We start from the raw sequence: 19,000 nt of genomic DNA on the forward strand, positions 1-19,000 counted from the left end.
ATGGGAATTTCTGCATTCAGCTTTCTTCACGGTCAGTGATGAAAAACAATCCCAGCTACATGGAGCAGCTTTCATCATCAACTAAACCATTCCTTCAGAAAGTGCCTCTGAGCAATTCTGGATCAAAGCAGATAGAGAGTAATTAATTTCCAGCAGTATCTTCGGGATGCAAGGACAACAAAGCACTGATAGTGTAATCAGAGGAATGTGATTGCACAGTACACACCAGAGACAACTCACTGCAGCCTGTGGGGTTACAGAGTCCCAGGATGGTTTGGGATGGGAGGGACCTCAAAGCCCATCCAGTGCCACCCCTGCCATGGGCAGGGACACCTTCCACTGTCCCAGGCTTCTCCAAGCCCCAAAGTTCAACCTGGCCTCGGACACTGCCAGGGATGGGCCGTGCTTTATGGCTTTTCCCATCACTTGGAGCTGAATGGGCAGCACTTGGAGCACTGGCAGCAGGTCAGGGAGGGATGGTGGCCCTATGGGCAGCCCTGGAGGCAGCTCTGGAGTGCTGTGGCCAGCTCTGGATGCTGAGGCCAGCAGGGCCAGGAGCTGCTGGAGCTGAGCAAGGGCCTGGAGCATCTGGGTGCCCAGGGAAGGCTGAGGGAGCTGGGGCTGCTCAGGCTGGAGAGGAGCCCCAGCTGAGAGGGGCCCTCAGCTGTGTTCCTTCAACACTTCCAGGGATCCAGGGGCAGCCACAGCATCTCTGGGCACCCTGTGCCAGGGCCTTTCCACCTTCACAAGGAAGGAATTCCCTCCCAATATCCCATATAATGTTGCTTTCTGTCAGTTTGAAGCCATTTCCCCTTGTCCTGGTACTCCACCCTTGGAAAAGTCTCCCTCCATCCTTCTTGCCAGCTCCTTCAGGCCCTGCAAGGCCACAGTGAGGTCACGGTCACCCCAAAGCTGAACAATCCCAGCTGTGCCAGCCTTTCCTCCCAGCAGAGCTGCTCCATGCCTCTGCTCATGCTGGTGCCTCCCCTGGGCTCTCTGCAGCAGCTCCAGGCCCCTCCTGTGCTAGCCCCAGGGCTGGGGCAGCTCTGCAGGTGAGCTCTCACCTGAGCTCAGGGGCACAGGGGCAAGGAGCATTGAGCCACCCTTGGGCCCTGACTTCTGCTGGCAGAATGCTGAACATGCCACCAAATAAATAAGAAAGGAGATTGCAAAACGCATCTGCACTTCCGTGTTAGAGAGACGACAGGAATGTGGAGGTGTGGATTCAGGATCTCCTGTTGCTTCAGAGCAAATATCATTTCCCATGAACAACGATGTATCACCATGAACAACAGAAGAGAAGTTTTCATTTCAGTTGTTATCAAAAGGACAAAAAAGGGAGAAAACCTTTCACAGCCCTCAAGGGCATCAAAAACCCACTCTGATGACAGATATCTGAGATACAGTTTACACATCACTCTTCTTCTCAGTTATCCACTGCCAGGCACTCTGGAAAAACCTCCCTGTACACTTGTGGTATGACTTGAAGGAAACATCATCTCTTTATAATAAAATGCATTTCCAACCTGAAGAATACAATGAAATTGTGTCCATTAAACTCATCTGAGTGACAATTAGCCTCGCCAGATTTGTTGGAAAATGGGACATTTAGTGCCATGAGGCTGCACTTTTCTGCATGGGCTGCACTGCACATTTGCAAGTTGCTCCTTGTGCCAAAAAGGTTGGCTTGTCACACATTGAGCAAGCTTTTTTAAGCAGTAATAATATGCCTGAGCTTTCAACAGCCTGGATAAATCTTAAATTAGATCTTCAGCAGAAGAGGATTTATCAGAGCTGGTATTTCAGCAAAGCTCTGCTGTTCCTTGGGAAGGAAACTAAACTCGCACCTAAATCAGGGGCATAAACGGCCTTCAGGAGATTTATACTCACATTTGCTTGAACAATGACAAAATAACGAGTCTTTTCTTCATAATTTAGTCTTTCCCTCAGAACTACTGCTCCGGACAAAGTGAGAGGAATATCAAAGGTCCTGTTGGAAGTCTGCAAATGAGAAAACAACACAAAAACATTGAACATGCCTCAAAGTTCAGATGTGTTGTAGCTGGGCCACAATGGGATGATCCTTTGGCTGCCATTCCAAGGCTGCATCTGCTCCTCACATCAGAGATTATAAAGCCTTCTATGTTTCCTCCCCACCCAATTCCCTCCTGAAGAACCCCCCAAGAATTAATCCATACAGAACAGAATTCTCCTGGATTCTTTACCTATCTGTTACTACTTCCAACCACAAAAGTCTGACCGATCTGCTTCTTTCCCCTTTGCCATCCTCAATTTGCAGTGGTGCATTCAAATCAAGTGCTCAGGCAGCAGAGATAAGAAATCCACATCATTGTTCTTATCTGCTCTTTATTCTGCCTTTCATGAGGGCAATGAAGTGCTAAACAAGCAGAGAACATCAACATTTAGGTGCCAGTTCATGCATACATTCCTATCCGAGGAAATCCGCATTTCAGGGTAAATGCAGATGTTAAATCGGGTGAAATACAATTTGTTCCGTGTATTTGCTTCCACAGACTCAGGTGACAAAGCTGGGGCAACAACTGGCAGGAGGGCACAAATTTCTGACCTGATATCCAATTGCAATTTCATCACCAAATTAACCTGATTAAAAAAACCCCCATCTTTCCATGCCTCAATCTCTCGGTATCGAAGTTAGTTAATATTTAAGTATTTTGAACAGGCAGCAACAGCAATACAAGATTCCAGACACAGCAGAGGCACACAGGAATGTTGTTTCTTTACATCACACAATAAGGCTCTTTTCCTTGAAGAGACTAAATAACTCCTAAAATTGAAGGGGTTTTTTTCAGCAAATAAATGAGAATTAGTGTTAATTTCCCCATGCAGCATGGGGAATCCATGGTGGGCAGGAAAACAGGATTGAGAAGTGCATCCCAGACTGATAAATAATTGGACATAGTCTGCATTTGGCACTCATCTTTCAGGATAAAATATTCCTAGTTCTCACCAAGGGGGGGAAAAAATCAACGAGGGAATTTATACTGAGGCAAAACAGAATTAATGGAATCCCAGAATAATTTGGGTTGGAAGAGATCTTAAAGCACATCCAGTCCTACCCCTGCCATGGGCAGGGACACCTTCCACTATTCCAGGTTCCTCCAAGCCTCAATGGCCAGCCTGGCCTTGGACACTTCCAGGGATGGGATAGACACAACTTCTCTGGGCATTACTGAAAGTGAAATGATCCAGCTGCTGACAGCGAGGCAATGAGAGGGAAGGTAAATTCATCTGTGGTTACAGAGCTCATGGGCAGAGAGGATACTTGATATGAAGGAAAACATTTCTTTATGCTCAACAGCAACCTCTTGTTCCTTTGCTGCTTCACATTATAAAAATATAAATAAATATAAATATAAATATAAATATAAATATAAATATAAATATAAATATAAATATAAATATAAATATAAATATAAATGGAGGGGGAAAAAGCCAGAATGGCTGTACCTTGTCATTAGGATTATACTGGATGACATATTCTATCTGGCCATTGGGACCATCATCAATGTCAATAGCACCATTGTTTCCAGAAAATCCTGTAAAGATGGTTGTTCCAACTGGAGTTAACTGCAAGAACAGCAAGAGATCTCTATTAAAACTTTGAGGTTTTAAAGTAAATTTAAACCTTATTTTTCCCCCTCGCTCTGGTCTATTAAGCATCAAGAGAGAATTTCATCTTTTTTTAAAAAAAAAAAACAGAGACAAAAATAAGAAAAACACTCTTTAAACCTGAAAGAACCCGTGAAATAAATATAGATTAAACCCAATAAAAGCTCATTTTTCAGACTCAGGAAGGAAAACAAGGATGAGCTGCAAATGTAAACAGAGCTTATTTGACAGCATCTTCATAGCAACGTGAACAGAGCCAGATTAATATTGTTACATGCAAACACAAACACCCATAGAGCTCCATGGCTTTGAGCAAACACAGGAGTGATGCTGTTGCTCCAATATTGCGTTGGCAGCAATTGAATACCCATTAAATGGTGTTTTGAAAATGAATCAATTTATAATTATCCTCGCGCAGATAAATAGCATGAAATCAAGGCCCATTGAGAGCAAAGACAGAAGATTTCTTGGGAGTCATCGTTTCTGAATTTAAATATTCAGGAAACTTTGCAAGTAATCAACCTGAAAGGGGAAAACAAATGAACAAACACTTGTGGATTCAGCACAACCCTTGCTCCCTGGTGCTCTCATCACCCCCAGATTTGTGACCCTTCAATTCCCAGAGTCCCACTGGCCCCTCTTCTTTCCTCCAGAACTTACACGAAGTTGCTGCACATATTTAAACCTAGAGGGCCTGAAAAGGTTTGAGATGTTGGAAGAAGAGCAATAGGCAAAGGACAGAGTCATTCCAGCATTTGGTGCAGATGTGGATGTTATTTCACGTTCCTGTTTTGTAGTGCTCACAATAAAGCAAACGCTTAACTCCCCATTTCCTCCTGCACTCATAGTTCCTGTTTTATTTATAAAGCTGCTAATTAAGGGTGTAATGGTTGGCAGAGTTCTCTGGGAAACATTTTCAGGGCTGACAATACTGAATCTTTGAAATAAAACCCACCAATTCGAAGCCTTTTTACAGTAAAACAAGTGGGGCTTAATTTATAATATCACCACTATACACACTTACACCACAACTCTTTATGTTCATTTTTGCTACTAACTTGGCTTATTTACTCCTACAACAGGCAGCAGAAGTGTCACACGTGGGAGTAGGAAGTTGACTCTGCCCTAATGGTTGGGATGTGTGGGGGAGAAGAGGACAGAAAACCAAAGTAACCTAAAAACCAGCTGGGAAAAGTTCCAGGATTGTTTGCAGAGGTTTTCCCACCACTGGGGAGATGGGCTGCTCCTTGACATCCACTCAGGCACCCCCTTGCTGCCTCCTCAACAGCTCAGGAGAGGAAAATCCCGTGTTCTTGAGGGAAAAGAGGGAGACCAGGCACCCACTGCCTGGGTGGCCTCTGTCCTGCGCTACCAGATAGGACAGAAGCCATGGGGAATATTGATTAAACATCCTGCCAGCAAAAAATACACAGGGATGGGGACAGAGGGACACAAACCAGCACTGTCCCCTATCCCAGGCTAAGCATCACTCCTTAGGTCCCAGCTCCTCCTCACCGTTCTCTCCTCACTCCTCACTGCCACATGGCATTTTCCCCTCTCTTAACCCATTTTCCCCTCTCTTGACCCCCTTTCCCCCTCTCTTAACCCAGTTTTCCTGAGGTGCCATGGGGCTGGCTGAGGGCTGGGATGTGCCCAGTGCTGGAGCCTGTGGATGCCTCAGCCCAGGGCAGCTCCCACCTCTCCTCACAGAGACTCCTCAGGCCCTGTCCAGGCATTGACACCCTGCAACTAGAAATAAGACAGTTTGACCAGTTAATCCCTGTTTAAACAAAGGTCCTGTTGGTGGGAAGAGGCAGGCACTGTGCTGGCTGGACATGGGGTGGTATGTGATGGAAATCTCCCAGGTTTCTGCTGGCCCAACAGGATAAAGTCCTGGTGCTCCCAGATGGATCTGAGAGGAGCAGCTCTGGAGACATCAGACATGTAGAATGCCAGACTGGTTTGGGTTGGAAAAGACATCAAAATCATCTAATCCCAATCCCTTTCATGGGCAGGGACACCTTCCACTATTCCAGGTGGCTCCAAGCCCTGTCCAACCTGTCCTTGGGCACTGCCAGGGATCCAGGGGCAGCCACAGCTGCTCTGGGCACCCTGTGCCAGGGCCTGCCCACCCTCCCAGGGAGCATTCCTAATTCTCAATATCCCATCCATCCCTGCCCTCTGGCACTGGAAAGCCATTCCCTGTGTCCTGTCTCTTCATCTCCAGTCCCTCTCCGGCTCTCCTGGAGCCCCTTTAGGCCCTGGCAGGGGCTCTGAGCTCTCCCTGGAGCCTTCTCCTCTCCAGGTGAGCCCTTCCTGCTCTCTCCAGAGCAGAGGGGCTCCAGCCCCTTCATGGCCTCCTCTGGACTCATTCCAACAGATCCACACCTTCCTTGTGTTGGGGATCCCAGCGCTGGACACTGTACTGCAGATGGTGTCCCGTATTAAAAAAAACCAAAAACAAACAAACAAAAAAAAACAAATAAAACCCCATATATGTAACGCTATTAAATATTGAAAAAAAGGTGTCACATCCAAGCAGCCCAGAAGATGACAGACACCCTAGAGCTGCTGGCATAGCTCCCACCAGCCCTTTCTGACAGCGTGCAGATAAATAGTGGCCAACATAAAAAGGCTCCAGCACCGTAAAGCACATTAATAAGTGATAACAAAGGAGACAGTTGCAAAAATGACACATCAGTAAACACCAGAACTCCAATTCCACGCTCTAACAGTAAAAGTCAAAAGCTAAAGTCTTGCATTTGATGCATTACACCCAGAATAACTGACTGCAGATGTGCAGACCTTCAGGACACGCACGTTTCAATTTTATCTATGTTTTCTTTCCTGCAAAATAAATGATACTAGAAAAGAACACTGGGAAAAAAATCAAAACTCTCCACTCCTTCATGACAGAGCTCCAGCAGCGTTTGGACAATGCTCTCAGGGATGCACAGGGTGGGATTTTTGGGGTGTCTGTGCAGTGCCAGGGGCTAGAGTGTATGATCCTGGTGGGTCCCTCCCAGCTCAGGATATTCCATGATTCTTGGGTTTTCAACCTGTTCAAGATCTCACATTAGAGATTTCTGCAGCCTTTAGAAAAATTTAGATGAGCTCTTAACTCAATACTTCAAATCCACTTCCTATCACGTGGGAGAGGCCCTCAGCACTCCAAGCCTCACAAACTTTTTACACAGAGATCTCAGCATCATGCTGATTTTTACTATGATATTTAACATTAGCCAGCCATTATAGATTTTCCCACAATTTGTCAGGGATTTCTGAGAGACTGCTATCACTTTCTTGTTGGAATAACAAGGAGGAACTCAGTTCCCCTAATAAAATACAACTTCAGCCTGAAGAAAAGGAGGCTCAGGGGGGGTCGGGCTGTGCTGCCAGGGAACAGGGACAGGACAAGGGGAAATGGCCTCAAGCTGGGCCAGGGCAGGCTCAGCTTGGATATTGGGAAAAATTCCTTCACTAAAGAGTGGAATTTTGTTTCTCCACAGGAACCTTTGGTATGTCCTCGGTAAAGGGCTTGAAGTTGTGCATCAAAGGGTTTAACCATCAAAGTGTTTTATCTTATGAAAACAAAACTTCAGGGATTGCAAAGAAAGAATTCCAGGAGTGTCAGCGACAGCCTGAGGATAATCATCTCCGTGGGAACTCAATCCAGTGGAAAAGAATCATGATGACACGAAACAAGGAGGATTCCAAAAAGAATGCAATTAAACAAATAGAGAGGAGATGCACACAATAAATCTTCCTCTACAGCTGTAACACTTAGAAACTTCCTTCAGTGATTAATGGCTATTAGAAGTCGAGATGCAGACAGAAGCATACAGCTCTTCCATAAAACATTTGGAAAATGAATTTCCCTATTATTGCCTATTTACAAAGTTAAAAATGAATAATTTTTCAGAGTGGCCCCAAAGAGCAGAGCAAAGCCAGATTTACAGTTAATCATTCTGAGCTAACGCTCTTTTGATGATGTCTACCTGCAGAGATTAATTATTTCAATACCACAAGGAAAAAGACAGGAATAATTACACCACAAGAAATGAAAATTCAGCACAAGTTCTAATTCTCAACAGCCCAAACCCAAAGTTTTGAGATGACTGAAGTTCAAGAAAGGCTCTTATTTTGCCACGGATTCATATCTCTGCTAAATTAAAGGAGGAAAATAAAAAAAAAGCCCCAAACTAAATAAATGAACCAACCCCAAAATTTTGGGTTACAATCAGCTCTAAGGTTAAATGCATTTAATAAATACTGACTTCAACAGTGTTCTAGGGGCTCCACCTCTACTTCCAAACAGAACCTGCTATTAAACACTCCTGACTTGCCCTGTAGGACTCAGGAAAGTGAAAAACTAAGAGCAAAGAAAGTCATTTTTATAAAACCTAGGCAATGCAAAACTGGAGCTGTATTTAGCTCAGATAAAAATGATCAGATAAGCTGTGTTGAACACAAAACACAGACACCACCACTGGGCCCCAGCAGTACAAGATTTTACTTCCTAATCCCTGTATTAGGCTCCATAAATTTAAACCCCTTGTGGCAATGCCATATATTTGCCTGTGGAATATTAACTGAGCTGCATAATTCTTCTGAATTTTAACTTAGCTGCAGAACTTGGGTTTAATATGGTAATAACTCAAATCTTCAAGTCACCAATATGGTCAAATTTAGCCCCAGGCTAATGTCACTGTCAGGAATTTTTCCTAACTGAATAACAACGGGATATTTTCATATAAATAAAAATATGTCACGCAAAAACCCAAGGGAATAACTCTGCAGAGGATTTCTCATTATCATAAAAATGGTGACATCAACCTTCACTTGCTTTTACTTCCATGTGGAGATTCCTGACGCTTTGGAGAGCAGTTGGAGTTGGCTGAGATGCTTGGACTTGTAAAAGCACCAGGAAGGGAAAATGAAAACTGGCTCCAAAATGGTGGGGAAACAGAAAATCTGTTTTCAACTAAGGCTTTAAAAAAAATCGGTTTTATTTGTAACTTAATGTGGATCCCAGCACCGCCATTCCCAGCTAAGCCACCTCATCCAAAGAACATTCCAGCCTCGATCAATACTGACTAGGACAAGCCCAGCTCCATGTGACAAATCCATGCTTTTAACAGAAGAATTAAAATCCTGACAAAAAAAGTATTCCTCAATAAACAGGTAATGAAGATTTTGACTCTTAGCTGAAAAGCCACGTTTTCAAACCACTCACATGAATTTCTCTGCACATTTTAATTCAGGATCACCTTTACCCATGGGTCTTCTACAAGTACAAGTGTGGGAATGATGGAAGGAAACGCTTAAATCCCTAAGGATTGCTGGACAGTAGGCAGAATATTCCAGAGACACTCTTTATGTCTTGAGATGTGTCAGGGTTCTGAGGGTCCAGGTGAAGACAGCCGAAGCAGTAGAGTGAGGAATTATGGCACAAGACAAAACATGCTGGAAAACAAGGCTACAAAACACCTGGAGTAAGGAAGGAAAGGAGGGGACACCATATCCACGTCCATGAGCAACTGGGAAAGACAAAATTGGTCTGGAGCTGCTCCACACAGGATTTCACAGGTAACTCATTAGGGAAACACCACTGCATTCTTCTCAATCCTTGTGCTTTTCCTTGAGCATCTGCCAGGACGTGGGCAAAGCAAACACCCTGGACTAGGGGAGCTTTTATTCTAACTCACAACAGAGTGATTCCCATCAAGTATAGAAATCAAGACTCCTGTTGGTGTAAAACTAAACACAGACACTACTCTGCCACATCCATCTCATTCTAAGGCTCCTGGAAAAATCCAGGCTTAATTTTAAACCATGTCTTTTTCTGTTCAAATGGAAACCACGGGTGAAACCAGGATTTATGGTGCTATTTACAACTACCCTCAGCTTCTCTGACAAACACATCTTAATATGTTGAGGACAGTTCAAATATAAAGACAACTTGACATGGAAACCATTCAATTTCTCCAAAATACAATAAAATGTACTCCTTCTTTGAGTTGTTTTATGTTCCTTATGTAAGAGAAATTTCTGTACTTTTTTGGTTTACAAGCAACCAGAAAACAGAAGCAAAAATTAACCACAAACCTTGTCCCAGTGCATTCCTGTTGCTAAATTCACCAGAGGCAGCACCAATTATGAGCAGAATAAATGAGCATTAAAACATTTAATCACTCATTAAAACCTTTGAGAGAGTCTGAGATGCTTTGTGAATTATTTTTTTGTTAATTAATTAATGAGAGCATGAACTCACAGGGTGCTGCTCAAGGGCAGAGTGGTGCCATGTCAGATGTTATCCATGGAACAGTGATAAAATGAAAAGAAGAACTTAATTAAATCAGGGTGCAGCTGGTGGAAAGAGCAACAGTGTGTTTTGCCCAGCAATAATTCCAACAAATGCTTGGTGTCCTCAGAACGTTGCTCAATTTCTGAACACAAAAAATTTTGAATGGTGCATTTTGCACTCTGCCTTTTGGACTTCTCCCTAATTATGGAAATCCTTGTTTTCTTAGCATAGCCATACTGCCTGTCTTTGGTTTCACTGCAGAAGTGATGCAGGTTTTGGAAGTGATCTGGGCCCTGCAGCACAACCCACACAGGCACTTCAGGCTTGTGCTGATGTTGCCTTCACTCAGGACCAGAAACAGTCCTGCACTGGGTCTGTAGAAACAGAGAAATTCCATGGCCACATGAAAGCTAAAGTGAAAAGCCATGGACAAGCCCATGGAGGACTTTCCCAGTGCTCCCAGATTCCAATGGGAAGTCACACGTGCAGCTGGAGTTCCAAAAATGTGTCTGAAGGGAAATGCTTTTTAATTTAAAACCAGGAAGTTTGAAAAACCTTGTTTATCCTTATCTCAGTTGCAGGTCCAATATAATGTGTGGTTTTGGAGGGTTTTTCCTCCACACTTTTGGGTTAATTAGGCCTCAACTCATCAATGGCCTACCCTTTCCCAGGGCACATGTGTGGTCATGGAGACCAGAGACAACACAAGGACATGATGAAAACCTGAATCTCCCAAACACAACAAAATAGGAAATCTCTTCAAATCAAATCTATTAAAATCAAAGCAGTCATGCTCTTTCACAGACTCCCACCTCACAAACCAAACCCCACCCGGCTGCATATTTAATATAATTTATTTTTTAAATGTAACTCTACTTCTTTCAGTCTTCATCTGCACAAAACTGACCCATCTTTCCATTTTCCACATAATTTCGGCCCACATAATTTCCATTGCTTTATGTAAGTTCTTGTTTCTACTCATTACTAAAGCCCTGACATGCTAACCCTGAAAACACAGATTTTTTTGTACTGCTTATTGGCAGTACAAAAATACAAAATACAGAAATACAGAATACAAAAATTCAGTCCCTAACAGAAAAACTTCACTGGAAAGTGAAATGAAGTTGTACCAGCTCAAGAAGAAAATATTTTTTTTTCCTTCAAATGACACAGTGGTCCAATCCACAGCTCTCTATTCCAAAAAATCATGACATAATAAATAATAGAAAATAAAAGAATTCATTTCACAGGCATCGGAGGAACAGCAATAAACCACATCTGCACTTTGCCAAGTTTCAACATTGCTAATAAACCTTTTAAACTATTTTTTTACTTTCTTTTCTTCATACATAGGTTTGTTGTTAAAAGTGCTTTAATTTAACAGAAAACAATGCTCCATTCATGAAGACACTGCTTTAAATTTGGGTGTCTTCTGCAGTATTCCTGGTGAAAACTGTGCTGGTCTTTATATTCTTTAAGGAAAAGCAGGATAGGATGATAAAAACTGAAGCATACCGAAGCGACAAGCAGCACAACAGAAAACAACCGTATTTTTTTTGGCTTTCAAGGAGGAGGCAGTGAAATTTAGGGATTTAGCAGTGGGATTTAGCAGTGACCCCACCCAAAGGAGGAGGAGGAGGAGGAGGAGCAGGCAGCTCTGACCTCGTTGACGGCCACGTAGTAGCGCTGCTGCTGGAACTGCGGGGAGTTGTCGTTGCGGTCGCGCACCACGATGCGCACCTCGTGGTTGATGATGGTGCCCACCTTCCTGTTCACACACTGCACCTGCACCACGATGGACTGGATGGACACAGGAGGCTGCAAGGGGAAAGAGAGGCTGTGGGGTAAAGGGACCTGGAAAATGGCACCTGTTTGAGCCTTTGGTTCATTGTTATTGGAATTAAATGGATCCCAGAAGGGCTTGGGTGGGAAGGGACCTTCAATATCATCCCATTCCACCCCTACACCTTCCACTGTCCCAGGCTGCTCCAAGCTCCAAAGTCCAGCCTGGCCTTGGGCACTGCCAGGGATCCAGGGGCAGCCACAGCTGCTCTGGGCACCCTGTGCCAGGGCCTGCCCACCCTGCCAGGGAACAATTCCTTCCCAATATCTCATCCATCCCTGCCCTCTGGCAATGGAAGCCATTCCTCCTTGTCCTGTCCCTCCATCCCTTGTCCCCTGTCCCTCTCCAGCTCTCCTGGAGCCCCTTTAAGGCCCTGGCAGGGGCTCTGAGCTCTCCTTGCAGCCTTCTCCTCTCCAGGTGAGCACCTCCAGCTCTCCCAGCCTGGCTCCAGAGCAGAGGGGCTCCAGCCCTTGGAGCATCTGTGGTCTCCTCTGGACACTCCCCAAAGTCTTTCTTGTTTCTTTCTTGTCTTGAATTGAAAGGTCAAGTCTGAAATAAATCACATTTGCTACCACTTACATTTGCAAATTATCAGAAACAACTTTAAGTGTGGACAATCCTATTTTTCTCATGGCAGTGAACACAGCAGTGCTCTAAAACTCCCAAATTGATGAATGGACAAAGAAATTCAGGCTGGAAGGGCGTTCACTACTCATTTTAGTAAGATCCAAGAGTTTTTAGGCTGCCTTTAATAACCTGCAGTCACTACTAAGTTTATCTGGATTAACTAGCCAAGGCCAAGAATAATATAACTATTTGAAATTACAGATATTTGATAAATATTTAATATTCTGAATTCACACAAATATATCAGTAAACAATGGCACAATGAAAAAAAATTGTTTATGAAACCAGGGACAAATCATCCCACCACCTTTTAGAAGCTCCCTGCGCTTTCAGTTCTGATTTACCACTGGTCATCCTTCCTAAGTTCTTAAAGTTTTGGAAGAAAAGTGTGGAATTTTCTTTTTATCTGATTTTATTTGGAAAACACACTGCCATTCTTAGTAACAATCAATGGAATCTAGAAAGATTTGCTGTCAAGAAAGACAAGAAATAAAAAAAGGACAGGATCAGGCTGACTGAATCAGCAGGGAGAGAAAAATGGAAAGAGCATCCAAATATATGGAATGTGATCATTTGTGAATCAGAGACTCCAATTTTTGCTCTGCAATAAAAAAGCTGAATCTAAATGTTCAGCTTAATAAAACCCCCAGTTTCACTGGAACTGCAAAGTTTCAAGCGGATTTGAGTGGAAGGATGGGAAAAACAGGTTGGGGTTTTTGTTAACAAAAAGAGACCCTCCCACACTGAATGGTTCTGTGGTGCTGGGGTAGCATAGCCCTGGTTCTGAAGGTTGGAAATATCCTTTAGGAGAATCCATAACGTTGGAAAATACTTCCAAGACCATGGAGTCCAGCTGTTCACCCAACACTAACTCATGTCCCCAAAAGAGCCATCTTAATAAAGCCCATGACACACATTTCATATTTTTTTTCAGTCCCTGGAGGTTTTGAGGGTTGCTCTCCTTTTCTTTGGGTTGTGAGTGACTCCACTACCCTGAGGCCATGCAAGAGAGGCACAGGGGATATCACACCCAAAATCTGAACCACCTTAATGCCCAGATTTCCTTCTCATGGCCCACCAAACTTAAATAGCCACAGATGAATGACTGGACACAGTATTAGAGGCAAGAAGTGTTCTAGTTCATGGTAAAAAATGAAGAATTAATACCTTAAATACCAATGGAAACGCATTATTGCCTGAATGTAATTAAAAAATGTACACACTTCACTTGTTTCCAGGGGACTTGAGTCTACTTCTGGCAAAGAACATCCCTGTAAAGTGTCTGGGAACTCACAATAATGGGAATTGGTTTAGACTGTGACTAATATTGACACTCAAATAATCTGATGAGGTCTTTGGGTAAAGCATTGACTTTGAGTCACATTAAGGTGACAAAAAAGTGTCAATAAATGGCCTTGAAAAGAAGAATTAGATTCGTCCAACAGGGATTTTGATTCCTAACTCCCTATGGATGGGTATGGGGTGGCAAGAATGGAGCCCACATTTCTTACAGTGGTTCTCCAGCCATGCCATCCATTCCAGGCTCTCATTTTTTGCTCTGGCTTAAAATGAAATCTGAGAGGCCAAAGCTGCTCCAGCAGCTGCTGGATGGCACTTGAAGAAGTGCCAGCTCTTTCCCAGAAAGTCTTCTGCCACCATGACCACTCTGCCACACTTTGTGCTTTGCTTGGGAAAACAGTTTGTGAATTAAAACAAAATTAAGAACAGCTGAATTCAATTAGTGCCTTTCACCAGCAAATGGAAATGAGGAGAAATTTGCATGTTGTTTTTGGTGCTTATGAATTTATCTCAAAACACATGGAGAAGACAAATTAATCAATCAAGCTAATACAAAACAAACTTCCCTGCACTCCAAGCAGAGCTCCTGAGTTTTACAGCATTCTTGCCATATTGATTAAAGCACTTGCAAGTCAATTTTACTTTCAGGTTCTGTCGCAAGGTTGCAACACTGTGAGGAAATGTCTCTATTTTCATTGAGTGTTTTCTCCTCAATGAAATTAGCCTAGATGAGAACATCCCTATTTATTTTGTGCTTTTCATCTTTCTTTTTATAAAAATCAAACTTACCCTGACAATATTTCCTTAACACCAACAGGAATGTGCACAGCAAATATATTTTAGGCTGCCTTAAAAAAAAAAGACTCTGAACCAGCACGTTCTCAATGGAACATGTCAAGCTTTGTGAGTGAATTGTGGCAGCCACAACTCGTCACTTCTCCCAGCTCATAATTCAGTGTGCACAGGGAAAGCAGGCTGCTAATAAATGTCGCAGGGCACAGGGTAAGCAGCACTTCTTCCAGCCAGCAAATCAGAATAAAAAATTTAATTCAACAAATGAGTCAAGTTTGGTAGGATATAAACTCCAACATCAGTTTTTTTGGTCTTTGTTGTTGTGTTTGTCCACAATATTTGCACATAAGGTCAAGTTCCTGTGTGCTCCCAGTAAATCCCAAAAAAAGGATCAGATTAACCCTGTTCACATCCATCTGGGGACAAGACAGATGCATGGATTATATTCTAGCAGGACTTGTGTGCATGGTTAATTAGAGATGTTTGTGGAGGAGAAAACCAAGCCCAAACTTACATCTCTGTCCAGCACGCGGCCGGTGCTGTTCAGGTACAAGGTCTGCTTGATGGGGTCCAGGATCACCCAGTAATCCACGTTGTCCTTCAGGGAGAGCTCGATGGTGGGGTCAGGCCCTCCTGCTGTCCCTTTGATCAGCATGTTGTCAACCAGGATAGTGCCTGCAACGACATTGAACAGCCCAGGGAAGAATTTATAGGGAATCCACATTCCTATGTATTTCTGCAAGCACTACGACACTGAAAATGCTGTTTTCTACCCCAGCTTTGTGGTGTTTTATGTTTTGAGTGATGCTTAAAGAGTCTGAACCTTATTATCTGTAATAAAAAACTGCCTCTGACACTGCAGCTGTATCAGACAATGCCAGAAGAAGCACTTGCAATGCACAATGATTTAAATTGACAATGAGACCTGTCACATCCAGCTATCTACTTAACAAGATGAGCTTTTTCTTCATTGAGCAATCATCCCCCAATCTCACCTCGAACAAATGAAAGCACGAAAATAACAACCAAACTCGGAATAAATTTTCTGCAGTGAGAGCGACACATCAAGGTGATGAGGGGAGAAAAAAAGCACAGTTACATAAAGCTCTCCAGGAAAAAAGAGGGCTTGTACCTGGAGTTGCTCTGCAACAGAAACTGAATTGCAGCACAAGGCTGTGAAGATTACAGCCACAAGACAAAGGTGGTGCTGAGAGGAGCAGGCAGCTCTCAGCATGGGTCTTTTCATGGAATCACAGCAACCCAGAATGGTTTGGGTTGGGAGGGATCCTAAAGATCCAAAATTCCACCCTGTGCCATGGGCAGGGGCACCTCCCACTGTCCCAGGCTGCTCCAAGCCCATCTAACCTGGCCATGGACACTCCCAGAGATCCAGGGGCAGCCACAGCTGCTCTGGGCACCCTGTAACAGGGTGTCACCATCCCCACAGCGAAGAATTCCTTAAATGTAACCTAAATTTTCCTTCTGTCAGTCTGAACCCATTCCCTGCATCCTGTCCCTCCAGTTCCTGTTGCAGGGTCCCTCTCCAGCTCCCCTGTGTCCCTTCAGGCTTTAGAAGGAGCTGTGAGGTCTCCACACACCCTTCCCTTCTCCAGGCTGAGAATTCCCAGCTCTCCCAGCCTGGCTCTAGTGGGAAGATGCTCCAGACCCCCTCAGCAACTCCATGGCCTCATCTGGACCTGCTCCAACAATTCCATGTCCCTCCTCTGCAGAACAGGGCATGAATTTACAGATGGGGTCTCACAAGGGACCACCCTGTCCCATCCTGCCAGTTAAGGCTCCCTTTTAGCAGTCAGCTCACTGCCCCCACAGTGTACACAATTTCCTGTGGAAAACACTCCCAGCTCACTTCACAAACATCAACCATTACAAACCACCCCGAGTGTTGCCCTCCAGTGCCTCGGATTTGCACGCACAGCATTATAACCTCTCCTCTAAAATATCATTTTTCTGCAAAATTAACTCTCCCCAGTTTGCTTCACACCACAATATTGAAAGGAATTATCTTTGTGGAAGTTCACCAGAAGTTACGAAGAAAATCTGTGAATGTCAGTAGCTGCAGAACATTTAAATTATGTTAAAATATTTATCATGTAACCTCCTGTTATTAAGGGCCAAAATAATTTATTCCAAAGTGTAGCATGAAGTTTCTTTACACCTTCACTTTATAACAGCAACTCTGTATAAAAATATTCATCTAAGAGGGGCTGATGCTTTTGTACTAAAACAGTAAAATAATCCCTGATCTTAACCCAAGCAAACTGGTTTGCAGTCCTGTAGGGGAAAACACCACAGTAAGGTCTTTTCAGTCATTTATTTTGAAACTACTTTTTTTTTTTTTTCTGACACAACAGAGATGACAGGAAGAAAATTGCAAAATATTTGGGAATAGAAGAGCCAAACTTTGCACCAAAGACTGGTTTCAAGTTCAAGGAGCAACAGTTTTTTAACCACATGAGAAACGTTGTTTTTACCCAGATGTTTTATGGCTCTTGGCACAATTTCCTGTTCAATGACATCTGTACAGTTCTACTCTGCTCCAGGAGCTTGGCCTGGCATATTTTGGGAGACAAGAACTAGTTTAAACAAAAAGAGAATTTCACCACGGAAACCCAGCTCATTTCCAACCCTGTGACCCGGCCAAGTGTTGATGTTTACTCAACAAGTCCTGTCACATCTATACCATCCACCAGTTTGTGCACTGCCCTCTTTAGTGTGCCTCAATGATGATACAAAGAAGGGTCGGTAATCCCAATTCACTTATAAAAACATCTAAGCAACTTCAAATCTGCAATGATGAATTTCATAGTGTGCAGTCAACCACCATCACTTCACTGAACTCACTGCCTTGATTCTGCATCTCGTTGGACCCTGCTCTGCTTCACTCTCTGCTTGGTTTCACAAAGCACTTGTGTTTGCTTTGGTTTGATCCAGGGATTCTTTTCTTCTTTAAAACGGGCTGGATTTTCCTCAGATATTCATGAAGCACCTGTACTGTCTCTCTGAGAGACAGCAGTTAGCAAATCAGCCTTTTAATAGCCATCCTTAAAATTTTATTTTTCTACTTTATGAAGTCGCTGATATTTCAGAGGCCTTTCCCATTCCCCCTTAGACATCTGTTTTTCCTTACATGCTGCCTATAATGCCAGGGAGGGAACCTCCTAATGATAAATCTGATGTGGCTGCATCGCCAGTTTTTCCATAAATGCCAGCACTAAAGCAAACCAGTCCGGTGGTATTTGTAACTCACTGATACAATGAGTTCACTGAAAATCTGCCTGGAAATTTTATTGCACAAGCAAAAACTCAAACAACCACAGAATCCCAGGACCACTGAGGCTGGAAAATCCCTGCCAGCCCATGGAGTCCCAGCTGTGCCCAGTGCCCACCTTGTCCCCAGCCCAGAGCACTGAGTGCCACCTCCAGCCCTTCCTGGGACACCTCCAGGCATGGGCACTGCAAAGCTCCCTGGGCAGCCCCTGCCAAGGCCTGAGCACCCTTTCCATGCAGAAATTCCTGCTGCTGGCCAAGCTGAGCCTGCCCTGGCCCAGCTTGAGGCCCTTTCCCCTTGTCCTGTCCCTGTTCCCTGGCAGCACAGCCCGACCCCCCCTGGCTGTCCCCTCCTGGCAGGGAGTTGTGCAGAGCCACAAGGTCCCCCCTGAGCCTCCTTTTCTCCAGGCTGAGCCCCTTTCCCAGCTCCCTCAGCCCCTCCTGGGGCTCCAGCCCCTTCCCCAGCTCCGTTCCCTTCCCTGGCCACGCTCCAGCCCCTCCAGGGCTCTCTGGCCAGGAGGGCCCAGAACTGGACACAGCCCTCGGGGTCCCTCAGCAGGGCCAGCCCAGGGGACAGTCACTGCTCTGGGCCTGCCCTTCTGTCCTTTGTGCACAAGCCACTGGAAAGGACACCCAGGACTATCATTAGGGATAGTTTTCCTGGCTAGTAAAAAAAAAAAAAAAAAAGAAAAAAAATACTGATGGGAAATTTTGATTGCCCATCACCACAAGCAGATTTTAGGAACAGCTTTCCATCTTCCATGGAGACCACACAATCTGGCTGCTTTTCCCTGATTGATGACTGAGGCACCTTGTGGCATGACCATACAGATTTCCAAGGGATTAGTACAGGATAAACTTCAAGGAATCAAAGTCAAGGGAACTGTTGGCTAAAAAAGCAACAAAACCAGCCAGAACCCAACAGGCTGGACAAGAGAGGAAAGATGTTTTATTGCCAGAGGGAACATAATTTTGCTGAGCTGGTTGCAATTATTCAAAAATGACTGTAAAACAGGACAACAAAATGAAAAACTATGAAGTGTTGTAAGCATTCTTACAATTCTTTTACACCAGACTATTTCCCTGAGAGGAATTCAGGAGCTGAAAATCTTCATTAGGGTGAAATAAAAGGGAAGGTTTTGATTTTACAGCCCAATCTCAGGTGAACATTCTTTGGGAAGGGCATTGGACTC

At 44.0% G+C, this 19,000-nt stretch overlaps 1 protein-coding gene across 16 annotated transcripts in view; it reads right to left on the bottom strand.

The window, feature by feature from the left end:
• Window positions 1-19,000, bottom strand: part of PCDH15 (protocadherin related 15) — a 635,072-nt gene that overhangs the window by 185,738 nt on the left and 430,334 nt on the right. For all 16 annotated transcript variants that reach the window (XR_005257309.1, XR_005257310.1, XR_005257316.1 and 13 more), the window contains 4 exons: window positions 15,034-15,194; window positions 11,621-11,776; window positions 3,490-3,609; window positions 1,891-2,001 (listed from right to left, as the gene is read on the bottom strand). Coding sequence is in view for 4 of the 16 variants with exons in the window: in XM_038140145.1 (XP_037996073.1) it covers window positions 1,891-2,001; window positions 3,490-3,609; window positions 11,621-11,776; window positions 15,034-15,194 (548 nt within the window). In the remaining 12 variants the exon portion in view is untranslated. The remainder of the gene's footprint in view (window positions 1-1,890; window positions 2,002-3,489; window positions 3,610-11,620; window positions 11,777-15,033; window positions 15,195-19,000) is intronic.

This window comes from Motacilla alba, chromosome 6 (genome assembly GCF_015832195.1).
Source record: "Motacilla alba alba isolate MOTALB_02 chromosome 6, Motacilla_alba_V1.0_pri, whole genome shotgun sequence".
Classification (NCBI taxonomy): domain Eukaryota; kingdom Metazoa; phylum Chordata; class Aves; order Passeriformes; family Motacillidae; genus Motacilla; species Motacilla alba.